This window comes from Henckelia pumila, chromosome 3, assembly GCF_033568475.1.
Source record: "Henckelia pumila isolate YLH828 chromosome 3, ASM3356847v2, whole genome shotgun sequence".
Classification (NCBI taxonomy): domain Eukaryota; kingdom Viridiplantae; phylum Streptophyta; class Magnoliopsida; order Lamiales; family Gesneriaceae; genus Henckelia; species Henckelia pumila.
In genome coordinates this window covers 20755393-20776346 of record NC_133122.1, presented here as the reverse complement: position 1 = coordinate 20776346, position 20954 = coordinate 20755393, and the positions used below count along the sequence as shown (strand labels likewise).

The window sequence follows — 20954 nt, the reverse complement described above, 5'->3', positions numbered from 1 at the left end:
CAATATATGATATTTGAGTACTAATTGCTTTAGATCTGGTACAAAATATAAATTTTGGGTATACAATTTGAGCAACTTTATTTATATGAACACTTGTAACACATGTTTGAATACTCAATAATCATATATTAGTATCATATCTAAAACAATTGATACTCCAATATCATATATTGGTACCATATTTATAATGTTTTGTACCGTCGTTCGATTAGAAAAAACAAATATAAAATTAAACCAATACTTGCATACATATTTGAGTACTCGAAAAAACATATATTAATATCAAATTTGAAACAATTTATGCTTTAATATCATGTAATATTAGTACTGCATTTTCAAGTGGCTCACTCGATTGTTGCTTTTGCTTTTTCTTAACCTCCTATCACTGTACTAAAAAAAAAAAAAAACCTCCTCTCACTTTATTTGGGAGAATTGAGCTTTTTCTTTGTGGTTGATTAAATTTGTAATTAAGGATCCCTCTTGTTCTTAATAAATTACAAGTTTCTAGCTGTAAAAAAAATTATATATTACTGCATTTTCAATGTTTTGTACCAAATATTATTCGAGAAAAATTTTGCTATGGATCAGAGAACTCAAACATATATTTTTTTATGACAGAGACTTAATACAAAGTTATGTTTAGATTTGGAGATTTAAAGCAAATTTACTCTTAATTCATGGATTTAGTCTTAATTAACTTTTATTTTTTTTTCAATTCCGGTCATTTTGCATCAAAATGTTAACATATATCGAACCTGTCAACTATGTCCGGAACTGACATATCATCATTAATTTGATATTAATCAGCATTTCGGTGAAAAAAATCGAGTTAACAGACAAAAGCTGAAAAATGGATAATAAAAGACAAAGAATATGTAAGTTACTTAACCAAAAATATTGTTCGCCCACTATTATGCATGAAAACCAGAATGGAAGTTTGGTCGGACAAGCCGTGTATAGATTTAATTTGAAAAAATTATTATTTTTGATTTTGTATGTTTGTCACTTTGCGAACTTTATATTTTCAGATTTCACTTTTAATTCGTTATCTTTGTTTTTTTCTTTTGAAAATTTTAGTCATTTTTTAGATGTGGAGCTAATGTGACACTAATGCAGTGTTTATGTGAAATTGACGTGTATAATGTCACATAAGCATTTTCGAATAAAAATAACTAAAATTGCCAAAAATCAGAGCATACATGACTAAAGATGGTGTCTAAGGTAAAATTATTTATATATAGGGAGAGATATATATATAGTGTACATGAATATATAAATTAATATATTAAACTATTTTTAATTAGTGACAATTTATAACGTTTTGATACGTTTATTCCATAAAATTATCCTTATACGTATGTTGCTGTGTGTTCATAACTTTTTACAAGTACAATGCTACATAAAAAATATCAATTTTTTGCTCGAATAAAAAAAATATTATTTTGAGCTAAAATATGATGTTATTTGCGAATTAAATGAAAAATACTAGGAAAAAAATTAAGTAATAATCAATTTCTATTACCACTGTGTCCGGCGGATTAGTCTATGCTACACTAGGAGAGTTTCTTCCCCTATTTCAATACCATTAGATCATGTGAGACCCTTATATTTTTATGGAAATTAAAATTTGTGTTGATGATCTAATAGTTGTAATTTGATCACATAATGAGAGAAAAGTTCTTTAGATATATCCTAGAATAATCTATGTCCGGCTCCCTTGTGGGCCAGGCCGATATGTTGGGCATTGTCAAATGTCAATCCAGTGATTTATGAAAATTTGAGCCATTCTCAATGTTTTAGTTTTTACAATAACATTTCAAGGATAACATAAATTTTTTTGGTATTAATTTATTTTATAAACTTTGGATTATAATGATATATATGATCATGAAATTTCGGTACCTTTTTCTCCTTTTTTTTTATAAAAAAAATAACCTTCTTAAGAGAGGTAACTGAAAAACAATAATGTAATGGGTACACTCAAAATTTATGGAATGTATTAAGTACATATAATTTGAGGGTATCATATCCAAACCTTCAAAATACAATCAGTCAAGAATATTGTTGCTTCGATTTCAAAATACGATAATTTAAGAGTTAAGGAGGGTTGTTTTAAGAAAAACAAAAAAATATTTCACTAATAAAACTCTCCCAAATTCATGTGTAACGATGATATAGCTTGAAATTATTTTTTTAGGAGAAATTTCTGCTTTAATAACTTGAATTAATAAAGATAGTAGATATAGCAGTGATGTAGTTTTTTACTCTAGCTATATAAATAAAATTAATATATAAGACACGAGTTTAGGGCTTGCATTATTACACGTGTAAACTTATATGAGATGATTTAATGAGTCAATTTTGTGAAATGATTCTTCAAATTTTATGTCAAAAAATTTACAGATATGAACCAGATTGATTCGTTTAACAAATATAGAGCCGTAGAATAGTTTTTAAAAAAATCCTTAAGCAGTGTGTATGCATCATAAAGTCAAATATTCCTTTAACATGCAGTTGATCATGTGGATCAGCTGATATTTTGAACTTTATATAAACACGTATTAAGAAATATTCTTAATCTCTTTATGCTTCGTATTTTGAAGTTTTGACATTATTATTAGATAGATAGATATGTACGAGCCAACTTCGAAAATTCAAATCAAATTAGTTTTACAAGTCACCACAAAATACCCACCCCATGTATATATTCAGTCTTTAAAGAGACCCCACTCTATCGTTTACTTGTTGTAGGTCGTTCTTCATCATCTTAAACATTAAAATAATAGTTTATTTTCTTATCTTTCAGGAATTTAATTTTTACAATTAATATATACGTTTACACATATATTATATTACATGCATGTCACAACTCACAAAATGGCGTGGTGGGGGTTAAGAATTTTGTGTGTGTCCTAAACATAACTTAATCATGATATATATGCATATAGATTCATATAGAACATATAAAATCTCTAAATTATGATAAGAAGAAAAAAATATAAAATCATGTACACTTATTATTATTATTTCTTTCTTTATAAGATTTTACAAAATACGAAGGTGTGTGGACCCTTTTGGTTTTCCACATTCCAAAGATACACGAAACGTATCAAACATATTGAGACACAATAATGATCGATCATCACGATCATTTTAAACTTAAAAAGTTAATTTGCTCGACTATTATTACAATCACATCACCTGGCAAGATGAATTTATAACTTGCCATCGGCATTAATTTCTTAATGCTTGTAACAAATAACTTGTGCTCCTTGCATGATCATGCAGCCCAAGAATTACCCGGCAAGCGGTGGCCGTGGGGGGACTGAATTCTGGCCGAAACGACCCTTTTCGTCGGAGAGAATTCGCGGTCTTGCCGGAAAAGCTGGACGTCGGAAGTCAAGAACCGGCCCGAATCACCGGGGAGTCTCGTGTATGCAGATGAAGGAGACTCATTCAGCCATGTTCGAATCATGCCATGCCCTCCATTTTTGTATTGCATGATAGCTTTATACACAAAAGGGATGAGGCCCTCCATCTTAAATTTGGGATCAATTAAGTTTGTGGTTTCTTGGGCCAAGTGGTGGCTTTGGACTTGGTTTAAAAAGAGGTAGTAGTGGTTGGGGTGGGGTTAGGGGTTGGGGTTGATGACGTGGCGTAATATTTTTTTGTTTGAGCTTAGCTATTTACGCCTAGAAAGATAAGGTTCATAAAAGAAAATTGCACGCATCAAAGATTGAAAGGCACTAGTGTTTTTTTGGGTTAAATGGAATGAAATTTGATCATTTTTTTATACATAAATTTGAATTCGAGATTTGACCATGAAGAAATAAATCGTGTGAAAATTCTCTTAATTGGTGCAAGCGACTTGTCGTTTTTTTTTTTTTTTGTAGTTTTTTCCTAGCTATATATAAAATTATAAATGAATCTATTTCTATATATATAATATTATGTAAAGTCATATAGTGATCTCTTGGTGTGCCCATTTTTTAATGTCCATTAAAATCTATATATTATGTAAGACCCATATAGTGGTCTCTTGGTGTGCCCATTTTTTAATATCCATTAAAATCTATATATTATGTAAGACCCATATAGTGGTCTCTTGGTGTGCCCATTTTTTAATGTCCATTAAAATAATACATAAATTAAAAAAAACACGCAACCGCTTTCTTTCACTATCTCATTTTTTTTCTCAATTATGATTTCTTTTTTTATTTTTTTTTCATTAAACTATTTTTTTATTTTCCCACCAAATTTTGTATTTAATATATAATATAATAATTTTATTTGGCAGTTCTAATTGAAATATAATTTTATTATAAAAATGAACTATTTAAACGCAATGCGTGAAATAAAGTGGCTAGTATATATAATCGTGGAAGGTGTAAAATCAAAATTAAAGGATAAAAAAAAAAAAAAAACTTGGGGCAGCATTTGGTGCAATAATTTGAAAACCGTGTGTCAACTACATTCCATCACATCTCACCAAATCTCACTAGAATATGGTTGCGTGTCTAACTTATCTTATGCGTAACAGCAATTGCTAATGGATTTTTAGTTATATATATTTATATACAAAAATTAGAGTCAGTCATATAAGTCATAAATTTAACGAGGACAGTCAAAATTATTTTGTATAATATGTATCTTCGGTACATCGAAAATAAAAATTTTGAGAAAATATAATGATATATATATATATTCATAATTAGGAGGGGTAACTTTTGTTTTATCGTCTGATATTACTCATAAGTCATAATAAGAGAGATAATTATATATAGTTGCAATAGTAATTATATATTTTTTTTAATAACGAGGAAACCCCGCAATCTTTACTTTTCGGTGCGTATAGCGTAAACTCCCATACTAACGCAATAACCTGCAAGCTACGTTAGCCCGGTAAACCACACTAGGCAAGCCATGTATGACAGACTAATTCAAAAAAAATGTTGGTAGTGAGAATTTAACTTCTGACATCTGGCCAAGAGTGCACGTACTTCACCAATTTGGATACCCCTTAAGGGCAATTTTAATTCTTTTTTTTTTTGTACTTTAGAATGTTTTCAACAACATCAACAATAATTAGTGCTATGATTACTTTGTTAGTAATATTTAGTGTCACATTACTCCTTCAACAGAAGAAAGACTAAAATTTAAAAATTAATCGATCAAACTAAATTTTGACAAGTTTAGATGATCAATACAACAACAAAACCAAATTATATGATCAATTCTACCATTTTCTGCGTTTTAAAGGACGATTTAATTAGTTTAATTGTCAATTTTCCCCCTCTTTAATTTCTTTTCTTTTTTTCCCCCTCCTCCATTTGTCTATATTTGATCTCTGATAAAAGTTAGGTGCCGGTTGACGTTAACTCTAAAGAAGATATAATTTTAACTTGTACTCATTATTTTATTGAAAATCAATCTAATATATCCTAATATTTAATTGGCCCATCATTATTGTAAATCTCCTTCATTCTCGGCATGGTTATATCGGTTGAGTTATGTTTACCATATTACTAATATATGTATAACTCATCACATCTCATCCCACGTTTTCCTCGTCATATTATTTATTCATATATTAACTATTTATTTTACATCAATCAAATCATTATTTATCTCATATCAATCAAATCATTGAATTCAAATTACTATATTACCCCTTATAAATAATATAATTTTTATTTTATTTATTGTTAAAAGGACAAAATAGTCATTTAATATTTTTATATAAAATTTAATCAATCAAATCAAATAAACCATAATCTATCAATCAAATCCAATATTATTTTAACTATCATTTTTTATTTATTTTTTATTACATTATATTACTTATCTATATATATTACTTATAACATAACTCAAACCAAACGATGTCTTAGCATATGAGTATTACCCCAATGATAGATCTAATGTCTCATGATTTGTCACATCAACAATATATCATTAATTACGTATATGTGTAAAAATACGAACCATTGGATGCATGATTTGAGTATTACCCTTAACGTAGGATCTCATTAATCGATTACATCATGAGTTGAGGATATTCAATAATAGGGTTAGTCGATGCTACCTATAGGGTACTACCCCATGTGTAGGGTGGACCTCAATAATTGGTTTAAATTATATGAGACCCACATGATTTATCCAATAAAATGGCTCCACGCTACCCATGGGGTAGTACCCCATGGATAGCATCGACTTTTCCAAATAATACATGTGAAAAGTGACTGAAAACACCGTACATTTTTCGGGAAAGTCTATGCTACCCCAAGAGCACTGCCCTTGGGGTGACATGTCAGAGTATGATTGGTTAAAATCAGTGGGCCTCACGTGGGGCCTACTAATTTTAACCAATCACGGATTGCCACACCATCCCAAGGGCAATGCCCTTGGGGTAGCATAGACTTTCCCGCATTTTTCCTCGAAGTTTATGGAGTTTCACAAAACAAAGTAATAAAAGATTAATATTAATTTCTGGTTAAGTTAGTATGTGTAACGTCCGAAAATTTGCTACGTAAATCCGCATGCATAACTAAGAGATTTAATAAGTTTAAAATAATGTGAAAATGTGTTAAATTATTTTTATGAGTGATTATTTAAATTATGTGATTTATTTTCATGTTTTAAATATTTTTTCGGTATTTAAATTTGTTTTCTGTGGTTTATGAATTTATTTGAGAAAGTTTATTTTATGATCGCGTAGGCGGGGCCGTGGACGGACGAGATGTTTGTTTTCACCCAAAATATTTTCGGAGATTTTTAGGAGCCTTAAAATATTATTTTAAGGTATAATTTGAAGAAAATTATGGTATTTATATATATGTATATTTAGATGTCCGTTTTTACCCAAAATAAATCATTTTAATGACTTTTATTAAGTTTTAAAAATCACCTATTTTATTATTTCGGGATTTTTAAGTTTTTAGCAAATTATCATGTATTTTTTTAGTTTAAATTTTAGTAATTATCTACCCAAAGTATTTATTTAAATATTTAACCTAGACTACCCAAATATTATACTAAGATTTTCTACCCTATCTCACGCCTCAACTCCCTAGCCGCCTCCCTCAACCTTTCTCCATCATCTTCATCGTTCCAGCAAGATTTTCACAGCCCCGTAGCCGAGCTTTTAAGATTTTATATTGGTTGGAGATCTGTTCGTCCCGGAGAGCCGTACGACGCGACATAAACGTTATTTCTTGTAAATATTCATCAAGGCACGTCTCGAATCCATTCTTGGCCACCATTTAAATCATATACACTGATTTTTACTATGAATGATTTGTTAATGCATGTGTTTTCAGAATTTAAGGATATTATTCATGATTCATGCATGTAATCACGTTTTTTATGCATAAGGCTCATGTTGACGAGTTTTCTGACCACGGCTTGATCGGGACTGCTGCACCTTTGTTAGGGGTCTGATATAGGGTCATTAGGGTCGGTTTGGAGGGCTGGTTCATGGCTGGAAAGGGCTGGAACCGGCCATATCTTCTGATGCGCAGCAGGTCGCGCAGGTTGAGCGAGGTTGGGAGATTTGCTCGTTCTCGGTCCACAGAGCGTATTTTAGGGTGATTCCAGTTAGGTTAGAACCCCAAGACCTTGGGGAAGATTTTTCAGGTGGTTCTCCGGCCGGTTATTGCCCGAGATTGGCGGCCGAACGGCCGGAAGTGGCTGCTCGCGTTCTGCGTGCGAGCAGAAACTAGGTCTAGAGTGTTTTGGTTCGTTCTTCTTCCACAGACCACGGTTTGAGGTAAAATTTGTTGGGTTAGAACCGTCTGGGTGTTGGCTAAGTATGAGAGGTGGTTTCACGACCAAAGGTGGCCTGAGCAGGCGGCACGATCAGATTTTCTGAAGCCGCTCAGGGCTGCCTCGAGTTGGGCTTAGGGAGAGGTAAGCTAGGGTTGTGTCTTGTGTTTTGGCAGGCCGGGCTCCGCTTTTCGAGTCCGGGTCGGGTCTAAAATATAATGGGTCGAGTTAGTTTGGTCCGGGTCTGAGTTATATTAGTTGAACTCGGGTATTTTTATTTTAAATTAAATAAGAGATTTAGTTAATAATTAATGGGTTTGGGCTTGACTTAATTAATTAATTACACTAATTTAATATTAATTTTGGGCTTAAATAATTAATGAAGTGAGCCCACTAATTTTTCATGGGCCGTGTGATTCATGAGAATTATTGGGCCAAGTTGTGTCGGGTTTAGTAATTTTATCAGTCAAATTTATAAGTTAATGGTTAGTTAATAATTTTATTAATTTAACTTTAAGTTAATAAGTTGATGGGCCTAAATTATGTTTTTAGTGAGCCCATTAGTTTTTCATGGGCCTGGGGGCCCATGAAGCTTAATGGGCCAGGTCAGGTTGGGCTTTTGGGTTTTTGAGCCAGTCTAGGAATTTTTGAGTTTAAGTCTAGTGGTCAGCAGCTCGAACAAGTCCTTGGAAAATAAATGTCCGTAAATATATATTTAATTCATGCATGCATTTTTATTAGATATATAAGTATGATTTTTAAGAAAATAAATTAAATATATATTTATGGACAAATTTTCATGAAAATAAAGAAATAATGAGAATTTTTATGTTCATGCATCATTAAGAATTTTCATGATAAGTTTAAGAGCATGTTATGAAAAATATTTTTATGGAAGTTGAAGTGAAGGTGGAAAGTGATGTGGTTGGAGGCCGGAATACCTGGGCCCGGTGACCTTCCTAATGATGTATAAGTATGATGAGCTTATGGATCCAGCTGAGAGGGCTGGTGAAGTGGCAGCACAGAGGTGGAAATCCCACCGCCGCGTACGTTGGTTTATAGATTGATCAATCGCTCAGTATGATGCCACCGACATGGATACGACCTGTTGAGAACTAAGAAATTATGTAAGACATTTTATGAGATTTATTAAATATGATGTTTATGTTTAGCATGATGATGAAGCATTATAATTATTTATTCATGTTTATATGCATAATATTTTAAGAGCATGCACGTATAATTATTATTCACGTATTTTATATGATGTGTGCTTGTGTGTGGTTTCATTTTGTTATATAAGGATAGAACGTGCTGAGCCTCTAGGCTCACTAGATTTAAATGGTGCAGGTGAGCAGAATGTTAATGAAGTTAATGTGTTTCCGACTGGTGGCGAGGGCATATGAGTATCCAGGCGGCTAGAACCCGTGACCATTGCTCTAAGATGATTTTTATGTTGAGACTAGAACATATATTTCCGCATATGTATTATTATTATAGATTTTTAGTATATGCATGGATTTTACATTTAAGTAATTATTTTCTAAGTTTTCATGAATTTTTGTGAAAGAAATATTATTTAGGAATTTTATTATGACATTCTTATAAATTATTATTTAGTAATTAGTTTTAAGTATTTAATTGCATGCGTGTACCTTTATTGTATTTTTTGTGTATTTTTATTTTAAATTAAGTAAAGTTATTTTTAAGTACGATATATATATGTATGGGCATATATATATTTATATTCATTATTTTATAATAAGAGATTTAAAAAAAAATTCAGTAGTAGTTTTAAGATGTTTCAGTATGTTCAGAATTTTAATTCTCTAGCAGCTATGTATAAATGTCGCGATTTGTATAATATAATAACAAATCATTACTCTGCAATCCGGTAGATACGGGAAATTCTATGCCACTCCAAGGGCATTGCCCTGGGGATGGCGTGGCAACCCGTGATTAGTTAAAATTAGTGGGCCCCACGTGGGGTCCACTAATTTTAATCAATTATACTCTGCCATGCCACCTCAGGGCATTGCCCTTTGGGGTGGCATAGACCTTCCTGGTAGATACCACTTGTCATTGAGGTTATATATATATTTCTTCTTCTTTTTTCAAGAAAATAAATTTATATGCCCAACTGGATTTTTTTTAAAATTACATATTTAAATTACAGAGACGATTACTCCATCGAGTCTACATGTAGGGTGAGTTTCGGTATACCGTATAAAAAATATTGGTATGAAAAAAATTTTATACTGCTATCGATATTGAAATTCGAAATTCTGATATGGAAAATGTCCATACTGATACCGTACAGATAACGAAAAAAATTCGATATACAAAAAAATGTCTATATATCAAAAAAATTTCAATACGATATCTCGAAAAGTCGGCATTTTGGTTCGATATTCCACCTTTGTCTAGATATGTCGAGAATACAAATTTAGCATAAAAATATATACATAATTTGCCCAACTGGACATTTAAAAAAAAAATACCAAGTGGATTGAGTTAGCTGACATGTAATTTTCTACTAGACTGCACGAATTAGCCATGCTTCACCCAGAACCTTCTCCAGAATATTAGAGCCTAGAAAAATATTTATGGGAGAGAGCTATATAATTTTTTTTAATTAAACATCGATAAAATCACTTTATCTAAAAATCAATTTCAAATTTTTGTAACTAAAAATAATAACATAAACAATTGAATCGAAATATAAAAAATAAAACTAAAACTAAAAAAAACTCGATGAATTCTCAAATCTCATTAGTCAGAGATGAATTAATGCATAATACAAGTAGAATAAAAATCTCCAAATTAAGGAAGCATAAATAATATATTTTTGTCACAACAAATCTGAAAAAAAATATAAATTATAATTTAAATAGTAACTTAAACAAGGAATAATTATAATCTAATTAAGTAAAAATCATTCTCATTGTCGAATAAGCAAATTACAAAATTTTAGTATATCGAGACCAAAAATTAAATCAATTAAAAAAAAATCAACCGCAGTACAAAAATAGACAAAAATAAATCTCATTCAATAAATAAACGAAAGATGATTGCCCCAATTTGAATAATCTAACTCATTTGAGTGAATCAATTTAACGAAAAAAAGAGATTTTTGTTTAAATAAATATATATATATTTTTTACTAAATAAATTATAAAAAAAAGTACAAAAAATTGACCACAATCGAATTTTAAACAACATAAATAGATTTACGTAATATTTTAAATATATATAAAACAAATAATACTTAAAAAAAATTTAAAAAAAATTGAGGCCCCCGCCAAGGGAGGCCCTAGGCAGCCGCTTAGGCCGCCTCCCCTTGGAGCCGGCACTGGCTTCACCACGTACATGATGTTATTTATGATGAAATATATTTTCGTTAATGGGTAATTGTAAAGCCATATCTTTTGGCGATGATTCATATATATCTTATCTTATATATGAAGTTTGTTAAAATATGATATAACACATTTTATAGAAGCACGTACGATTAATTAAATAAATCGCTAAACTTAAAATTATTTTGTAGAGACAGCTGAACCACAGGCCCTAAAAATAATTTGATTATTTCGGTGGACGAATCATAATAATGAGATATTGTTGCCTTGAAGAAGATTTGAAGAAATATTCAGACAACGAGTTTCCACCAAATTAAATTGTATCCTCACTGAAGCTTCACTTATGTCATGCCATATAAAATTTTAATGAAATTTTTTTAATTATTTAAATGTAGACAAAAAAAAAAAAAGAAATAAAATGTCGTTTCCCTTGCCCAGACGCCAAAATGCCAAAAAATTTAAATGCATCCACTTTAATAATCATTAAATGAGAAAATCAATGAAGCATTTGGTTTGAAGTTCCCTGGAGGCCCAAGACAACAATCAATTGAATAAAATAAAAATGTTTGTTTACGTATTTTATTTTATTTTATTAAAATTGAATACAAATGTATTAAACATTTTTTTTAAATTATCTGAAAATAATTTAATGAATACATGCATGTGAAGATGACTTGACCATTAAAGAATATATATATATATATAGAAATGATACCCTGCACCCTAGGTGTGCAGGGTAACATGAGTACCGCATACGTGGCGGTCCATGATTGGTCAGCCAGTTTTTGTAAAAAACAATTGTGTGGTTGTGGGCGCGCCACGTAGGCAGGTGCCCACAGGTGTGCAGGGTAAGGGTGTGCAGGGTATCATTACTCATATATATATATATATAAAGTAAATGTAGAAGTTGAGTCGTTCATCATGATTCATGATTATATTCCAATTAGAATTAGATCTTGGAAAAGGTGCTAGTATATATTTCAAAGATGATTTGTTTTAAGACTATTATACTTATGTCTCGAACTTGAAAATCCGTCTAAAATATAAGACGTTTATGCCACATCGATTACAAACCATGTTAATGATTTTGAATGTCTTAAGTTTATACCCACTCCATTGAGTTTAATTTACTAGTTAACAGATGATGTCATTTCTTGCGTAAGAATATGTGTGACCAAAGAACAAAAGAAGTAACAAACATTTAATTATATATATATACTCCTTTTCTTTTTTTTTATCCCAACTGAGATTAAAGTGTATCTTCTAAAACAATTTTAATTAATTAAACAAATCAAGATGATGTCACAGATTCTTCAGTTCCAGCCAAAGACTAATATATTTGTCCCCTTTAATTTAATATTTCATGGTGTTGTTTTCATTATATATACAACAATATTTAATTTTGAAATTAGAAAATGATGGCAATTATTTGACTATGACGAAACTTATAGTATCTGTTATGTTAGGTAGATTGATATTATTATAAACTTAATCTAATATATATTTATATAATAATTAAGTTGGGCATTAATTAATTAAGTGCAGTGCATGCCTATGTATTCTTGTAACTAATTAATTCATTTTATGTAAAACTCAGTTCAGGCTTGTCCGATGAGTATTTGACTTGGCGATTGATAGAAAATCCTAATCAAACAGAATTATAAATTCTATATATAATTAAACAATATTTTTCCTAACATATTTTGAACGGCACATTCAGGATATAAAAGATAACTATCTCGGGTACGTACGTCTCGCGTTGAATACAAAGTTTACCTGAGTATAGGGATTCCAAAACTTTAAAGTTGTTATATAGATTTGGATATATTTGGAATTGAGTGCTTTTTGTATCCAACCTGATATTTTAATTTATTTTTTTAATAAATAAAATCAAGTTTAAACTTTCCCGGCCAATTTATAGTAATTTAAAGTCCAAATTCTCAACTTATTTAATTTTTTTTTTTTCAAAATTAAGTCCAAATTCTATCCAACTATACAACCTAAATGAGTAATCAGCAAATGTACTTTGAATATTTTATTATAAAAATGAATATTTAAGGATGATAAATTAGCTTAATTTCATGTATGTATATCAATTAATTTTTATAATTTATATTTTAAAACCAACCATTTAACATAAAAACTCATGTGAGACGATTTCACTGGTCAATTTTGTGAGAGACTCCTTTTTCTAATCAGAATAAATATTACATGATATATGTTCCTAATTGAGACAAACTTTGAAGTCAAGAGATGCATGCACGTTTTAGCTAGGTTGCTTAAATGAAATGGTTCCGATGGAATTTGGAAGAATAAAAATCATGAATTGGAGAGCTAGAATCCTCCAGCAGTGTATCCTCCATCGACGTAAATAACCTGGCCAGTAATATAGGAAGCAGCGGGAAGGCAAAGAAATGCGACCAGTGAAGACACCTCCTCAGGCTCTGCTATTCTTGTGATCGGGGTTCGACCTATCAGCGACGTAAGCATCGCAAGCAGGCTTGGATCAATGTCCTCCTACTTAATCATCAAACAATATTATATCTTTATAACATTATTTAATGTCATAGAAAAACAAAACTTGGATATATATATATATATATATATATCACAACAGATATTATATATGTATGGACTCATACAGGTTTCAAGATAGTCGTCCGAACCCCCCATGGCGCGACCGTATTGGTACGGATGTTATCCTTAGCCCACTCGCACGCCAAGTTCCTCGTCAGCTGATTTATTGCACCTAAAGATATATATATATATATATATCAACAGGACTGAAATATGAATGATCATGAACAAAAAAATGTAACAATATAATATATATAAATTAAATCATGACCTTTGGATGCAGCATAGGCGGACATAGCAGGCAAAGCCATGCCACCAGCAACAGAAGATATGAAGACTACACTGGCAACTTGAGATGCTTTTAAAAGAGGGTAAGCAAGTTGAGATATATGGTAAGGGGACTCCAAGTTTGTGGCCATCACACGAGAGTAGTCGTCAGCGGTATGATCAAATGCTCTCTTTATCAAACTTATTCCAGCATTATTTACCTATATGTAGATCAAGATTCAGTTCTAAACGAAATATGTAGATGATCAAGATTCAGTCATGCATGTGTACGTATGTATATCCAAAAACATGTTTTCACCCTTTTTTGTACGCGTTTTCAGTGGTATGTGTGCTATATACGTTTAAAATTTGAAAAAATTACATGGAATTAAATCATATTATGTTTTCAGTAATATTGTAATTTAACAGAGCTGATGTATGTAAGTATAAAAAAAAAAAAAAAAAAAACTTTGCTTTAGCTAGCACCACGTTTGCATTGGGACTAATAATTATAAAAAGTATTAAAAATCATCAAGATTACCAATAAACTTTGACTAGGCAAAACAAAATCAATTTCATAAGTTCATAACTATTTTTGCAATTTTCTCATATGAATATGCACGGCATATATATATATATATATATATATATATATATATATATATATATATAGAGTTTTGATCTCACCTCTCATAGGGTGCGTGGGGTTCCACGTGCACCCGTGCCCAAAATAACTCCGATTGTCTTGAAATTTTCACGGTAGGATCGTCTCGAAATTGCGAATCAATCGATATATCATATGATAAAAAGTTCAACTTCAGTGTTCGGAAATAGGAAGATGACGGGAAATTAGGTGAAATATATATGCAATTTTCGATCATCTTCCTATTTCCGAACACTGAGGTAGAACTTTTTATCATATGATATATCGATGGATTCGCATTTTCGAGACAATCCTACCGTAAAAATTTCAAGACAATCGGAGTTATTTTGGGTACGGATGCACGTGAAACCCCATGGTGCGTGAGATCAAAACTCTATATATATTATCCATGGAACCAAACATCCTCCATTTTGGAGGATTTCTCCAAAATGGAGGATAGTTTGGCCTATAACCGTACTCTATTTGCATCCTCCATTTTGGAGGATGCTACATGGAGGATCACTATTTAAATGGAGTATGGTTTTGGAGGATGACATATTTACGAAAATGCCATTCTCCAAAATTATTATTTAAACCCTTTAAATGATTAGTTTATTTTTTGGTCCCTATTTCAAATTATTTTATATTATTTTCAGTTTTTATATTAAATATTAGTGGGTTAATTGGTCCAATTTTTTATTAATTTGAGTGTTCTCCCATTTTTAATTTGATCCATTTTATTTTTAAAATTTTTTAAAATTAATTTCAGTGTTTCATTTTTTTAGTTTAGTTAAAATTTATTTGATTTTTTTTAATTTTTTAATAAATTAATTGTAATTTTATTATTTTTAAATAACATTAAATGGGAATAATGAACAAGGTTATTAAAAAAAACGAGTCGTGTAAATTTTTATTTTTTAATATGTTTAAAATTATAATACATAATTATTAATATATTGCACGATTTTTATTTTAACCATATCGAATTAATACAGTTGAAAAATATATTATATAATTATTTTATTATATATATATATATGTTTTAAAAGAGAAAAAAATTGAGCATTTGGTAATATTTAGAGGATATGGGTTGGAGAAGTTTTTTGAAAATAGAGATCAAGTATCTCTATTTTAGAGGATAGATGATGAAATTTAGAAGATATGGATTGGAGATGGCCTAAGACATTAAGAAAATAAAGATAGAGTAAAAGCACGTTTTGCACGATAGTTAATTAATTAAAATGGCATCACAGATGACAGAACTTTCTAAAAAATGGCATTACTAACAAATAAGTAGTATCTCACAGTTTGAATTTTTTTTTTTTAACCAAATGGCTAAATTTTTATAGATTATAAAATAATTTAACACAATAAGATTTATTATAATTGTCAAGGTACAATAATTTGCCTTATTATAATTGTCAAGGTACAATAATTTGCCTTACTGACAGAGTGTGATCAAGACAGTTGAGTTGATATACGATTTAAAAGATTGGAGTTTGATATATTTCGATAAAACAACAAACATTTGATCATACATTAATCTTAATAATGCAACAAAACTATCATTAATAAATAATACCAAAATTTTTGGAATCTTATTATATTATTATTATAGTAGAGTCATTTAATTAATATTTAACTAACTTTTAATTAATTGATGAAGTTTGAGATAAAATCAATATTATATCCTAACTTAATTCACAACAAAAACTAAATTATTAGATAAATTAGTCATTTTATATGACCTTATCTTTTTTTAACCATTAAATTTTATCTTATTTACCAAAATGATTAATTTTGTAACCTTTGGTGTCTTTCCTATTTATGAAAATGTCAGACACCTCTAAAATTGATGAATTTGTTGCATTTTAGTGGCTATTTATTTATAAAAATACTATATTTTTTGTTTTTTAATCTTTTTTTTTTAAAAAAACACAAACTTTACAAGCACAAAAACGTGCACTAGAGCATCACTAATAATTAAAGCATCGTCGGAATGAAAACCACATCAGATTTCAAACTAACTGATCATATATATATATATATATATATATATTCAAATAAATTTTCAAATAAGATAAGAGAGTCTCCTTGTCCACTTCTCGATCGGTTCACAGGACACAGTGGTCCATGTTATGATCGATCGTTGTCCCTTTGTGTATAGAATAAAGGAGCCACTTTGAAGGTTTGATCCACCTTATGCATAAATATATTTCATTTGATGACTTTTTCAATCATTCCTATATATACTTTTCAGATTTAAGGTCTCAATCATTCCTTTCAATTTACGCAAGCCCAATTAAAGATATTTTTTTGGACACATTTTTCTTGATAAAAAAAAAAATCTCTAGCAAAAATCTCTTGAATTTATTATGCTATTCGATTCCTTCCCCCATAAAAGTACAAATACAGTACACACACAAAGGACAAACTTCTTCAATTGTGCAAGAATTCACAGACCAATATCTCATAATATAAAACAATATTATTATTGTCTTATGCTACATGCATGCTCTTCACATGTACATATCTGCATCCAAAGGCCAGGTCTCCCAACACCCAAACCAATCACTGAATAATACAGAGATAGATGTCTTTAACAAATTACAAATAATTAGCTAGGCCGGTTCTCTTCTCTCATGTTTGAGAAATCAAGATATAGCTATATATTGTCTATATAGTCGAGTCGATATTAAAGTTGGACTCTTTACTTAATTACGAAGTGTTTAACAAAATTTTTCCCAAATACACATGACAAAGAACCATGAAAGGACGTTAATCAAATTTCCAATTTACCATTACTGATTATTTAGGGGCTAATTGCATGAACGTCCCATGAAAAGTAAAAAAAAAAGAAAAACAAACATATAAAAACCCACTAAAAATTTAATTAATAAGCTATGTCTTTCATTTTTTAAAAAAATCAAAGTTATAATAAAATTATGATAAAGAAAAAGAAATACTTACAAGAATATTGAGCTTGCCAGCAAAGGCTAAAGATACAGTTTTGATGAGTTGTTCTCTTTGAGTGGCGGAAGACAAATCGCAGGGGGAACCCTTTACTTTGTACCCTTTGGCTTCCCATTCTTTAAGCCTTTCGCTGATTTCTTGCTGGTTTCTTGAACAAATATACACACTCGCACCAAATCCTGCTAGCTCCTCAACTATGGCGTAACTGCAAATTTATTTATTTATTAATATCATTCATGCATATAGAGAAATTAATCAAAGGATTTAATTTAATAAGAAAGAAAAGATATCAGATCAGAATCGATATTAATTGTATTTAATAATTAATAATTACCCAATTCCTCTGGTGCCGCCGGTTACGAGTGCTGTCATTCCTTGGAGTGTCCATCTGCGTTGTCTGCTGCAACCATGCGCTTCATTTGCCATTGTCAATTTTACAGTTAATTTCTATGGACAAATTACTCTTCCTGGCTGGGACGACTAGTATTTATAGCAAATTTGTTTCTCAATATTTTTTTTTATTTTATTTTATGTCGATGTGAAGGCTTGGAAAGGTTTCGGCCTGCGCAAGGGATAAAGTTTTTCTTTTTATTTTTTTATATATATTTATTGGCAATGTGATTATGTGATTTTATGACTGATAAGGGTATTATATCATATATACCGTACCATTTTTTATTATATTGTATCGGTATACCAAAATTTTCGATATGAATAATTAACATATCATTATACAAAAATTTTGCGATATATTGAAATTTCGATACAATATTGATACATGTAATATACGGGAAAAAACTTACATATTTTTTAATTTTTAATTTATTATTTAAAAATATTATATAGTCTTTTATTTATGTATTTATTGTTGCAATATTTTGGTCTATACCGAACTTTAATGATACCAAAAGTTCGGTATTTCGGTAAACTCATTATTATCTTTATTTTAGATTAGGCAGGCTTCCGATTACGAAATATTATATTAATTTAGAGAGAACCAATTATTTAGCTAGAAAAAAGAGCTTCTCATTGAGCTTTTCCTCATGTACCAATGCTAATTGTTTTAGTTGCGTGTCTTCTATGTGATTCTTCGGCTGTTTCCAACTCTACACACAGCTTATAACATATATTTTTTCAAATATTGTCTTCACATACACACAAATTAAACTCGTATATATACTAATAAGAATAAGAATTTGATGCCCCATAAGGTGTCCAAGTTGGTGTAGTAGGTGAACTTTTGGCTATGGAGTTCGATTCCCCTTGCCAACATCTTCTTCAACTAGCCTGTCACACATGACATGCCTAGTGTGGTTTACTAAACTGGCCTAGTGTGGTTTACCTGATTGGCCTAGTTTGCAGGCTTTTTTTTAATAATAATAATTTGATGGATTTTTTTTAATAAACCGATAAGATATCATTTCATCACATCATCGTTTACAAAAGAGCTTAAAAACAAAAGATAAAAATTTACACAATCTGAGCGCACCGAAAGGTAGCGGCTGCGAGCTCCCACGTAAAAAAAAAGAATAATAATTTGATGGCTTTATTTTTTTAATAAACCGATAAGATATCATTCCATCACATCATCGTTTACAAAAGAGCTTAAAAACAAAAGATAAAAACACAATCTAGTAATGCCCCAGACGATAAACCATAAAAAGCTAACACATGAGCTACACAATTAGTCGGTCATCTAAAAAAATGTAGAGCAAAAGAAAAAGCTTGACTACTATAACGATGGATGATGTTAATGATAGGAGCTTCAGATGCAAAAAGAGATGGATTAGTGATAGTTTTCACTCTTGGTTTTTATGTTCGATGCACAACGAAAATATATATGTGAAAATTAAGATTAAACGACTTTTAAATTTTTTTCACGAATTTTTTTTTATAGGTCGAACAAATGATCTAATTTAATTATAAAAACTTCACAAATTCTTTTATTAATTTTTTTTTGGATAAAGTTCTTTTATAATTAAACATGCAAAATATTATAATAAATTTAATGAATAAGATTCTACTATGGAATTGGAAATTAGAATCGTTACCAAAATCCTTTGGATGATTCACTTCGTGTATGCGATCCACTCCTCTGAAATTCTTTAAGTTCCACGATCTTTTCCGCCAATCTTCGAATCAATCAACGGATAAAGGGGTGGGCTAACTCTTTAATTTTCTTACAAATTCTTTATTAGAATTTTTCACAAAAATTCTAGTCTGACAGAATGAGACGTGCATGTGTATGAATCTACAAAATTTGATCGATTGATTTGAAAGTGAGAAGACTATCTTTATAGATAAAATATTAATCGATCAAATATTTCAATATTTGAAAAATAATTTTTTTATTAAAAAATAAATTAAAATAAAATCCCAACTGATTTAATTTGGGATTTACATGACTGAATTTCAAATTTGTAACCAACTTTGAAAACCAAAAAATGGTTCTCGAATCTAGAAACAAAAACTAATTCAAAATTTTGATTTTTAAATAATGGTCAAATAACTAATATTTGATGTCTATTATTAAAAAATCAAATCTTGTTTGAATTTCTATAGAATCAGATAACAATATACAATTCTAATATTGGAATTATTTGACATTCAAATAGTTATCAAATATCTCAAAATTATCTAAAATAATTATTCTCTCTATTTCCAAAAAAATTTATTTATAATCAAATTAAAAATATAAAATGTACTATCTTTATTAAATAATAAATAGTTTTATTATCTTACTATATTATTAAAGTAGAGACTCTCTAATTAAAAAACTTTCAATTAATTGGTGAAGCTTGATTTGAAATTACCATTATCTCATAACTTAATTTTCAATAAAACAAAAATTATTGTGCAAAATAGTCATTTTATACGGTTTCCTCTTTTCTAGCCATTAAAAGCTCACTTTGTGCCATTTGATATTATTTTATTTACAAAAATGACACTCACTTTATAAGATATATCTATTTTTTGTGAATATTTGTTTAAGAAAACGTTATATTTTTATTTATTTTTTTAATTTTACAATTTATTATTTATTTTTTTTCGTTAAAAAAACGAAATGTACGAGCACGCAGCGTGTGCAGCGAAATACTAGTTTAATTAATTTTTGAGAATTAATAATTAATCAATCCATCATGATTGTGTGAAGATGGTTTGGGGACCATGGACCCATAATCTCAAGATCCAATAAATTTAGAAAAAAATAATTAAATCTTTTTAATTAATTATCTAATTTATTATTTCAAAGGTTACTCCACTAAAAACCTAGATCTGAACTCTTGAAAAATATGAAACATGTTTATCCAAAAATATTTGAATAGTCGATCGATATAATAATTACATGTTAATCAATCCTCCATTCATGG

At 29.7% G+C, this 20954-nt stretch overlaps 1 protein-coding gene across 2 annotated transcripts; it reads right to left on the bottom strand.

Annotated features, from left to right (window-relative positions):
* Positions 1-13293: 13293 nt before the first annotated feature.
* Positions 13294-19795, bottom strand: LOC140890948 (tropinone reductase homolog). Of its 2 annotated transcripts, XM_073299129.1 has the most exons (6): positions 19635-19795; positions 17918-17996; positions 17581-17788; positions 13972-14188; positions 13766-13872; positions 13294-13640 (listed from the first exon to the last, which is right to left on the bottom strand). In XM_073299129.1, exons 2-6 carry the CDS (start codon positions 17953-17955, stop codon positions 13458-13460), a joined length of 753 nt encoding a protein of 250 aa, XP_073155230.1. In that variant the 5' UTR covers positions 17956-17996; positions 19635-19795; the 3' UTR covers positions 13294-13457. The 2 variants fall into 2 exon arrangements, with proteins under 2 accessions (XP_073155230.1, XP_073155229.1); XM_073299128.1 differs by lacking the exon at positions 19635-19795 and having other exon boundaries at positions 17918-18171.
* Between the last annotated feature and the right edge of the window lie 1159 nt (positions 19796-20954).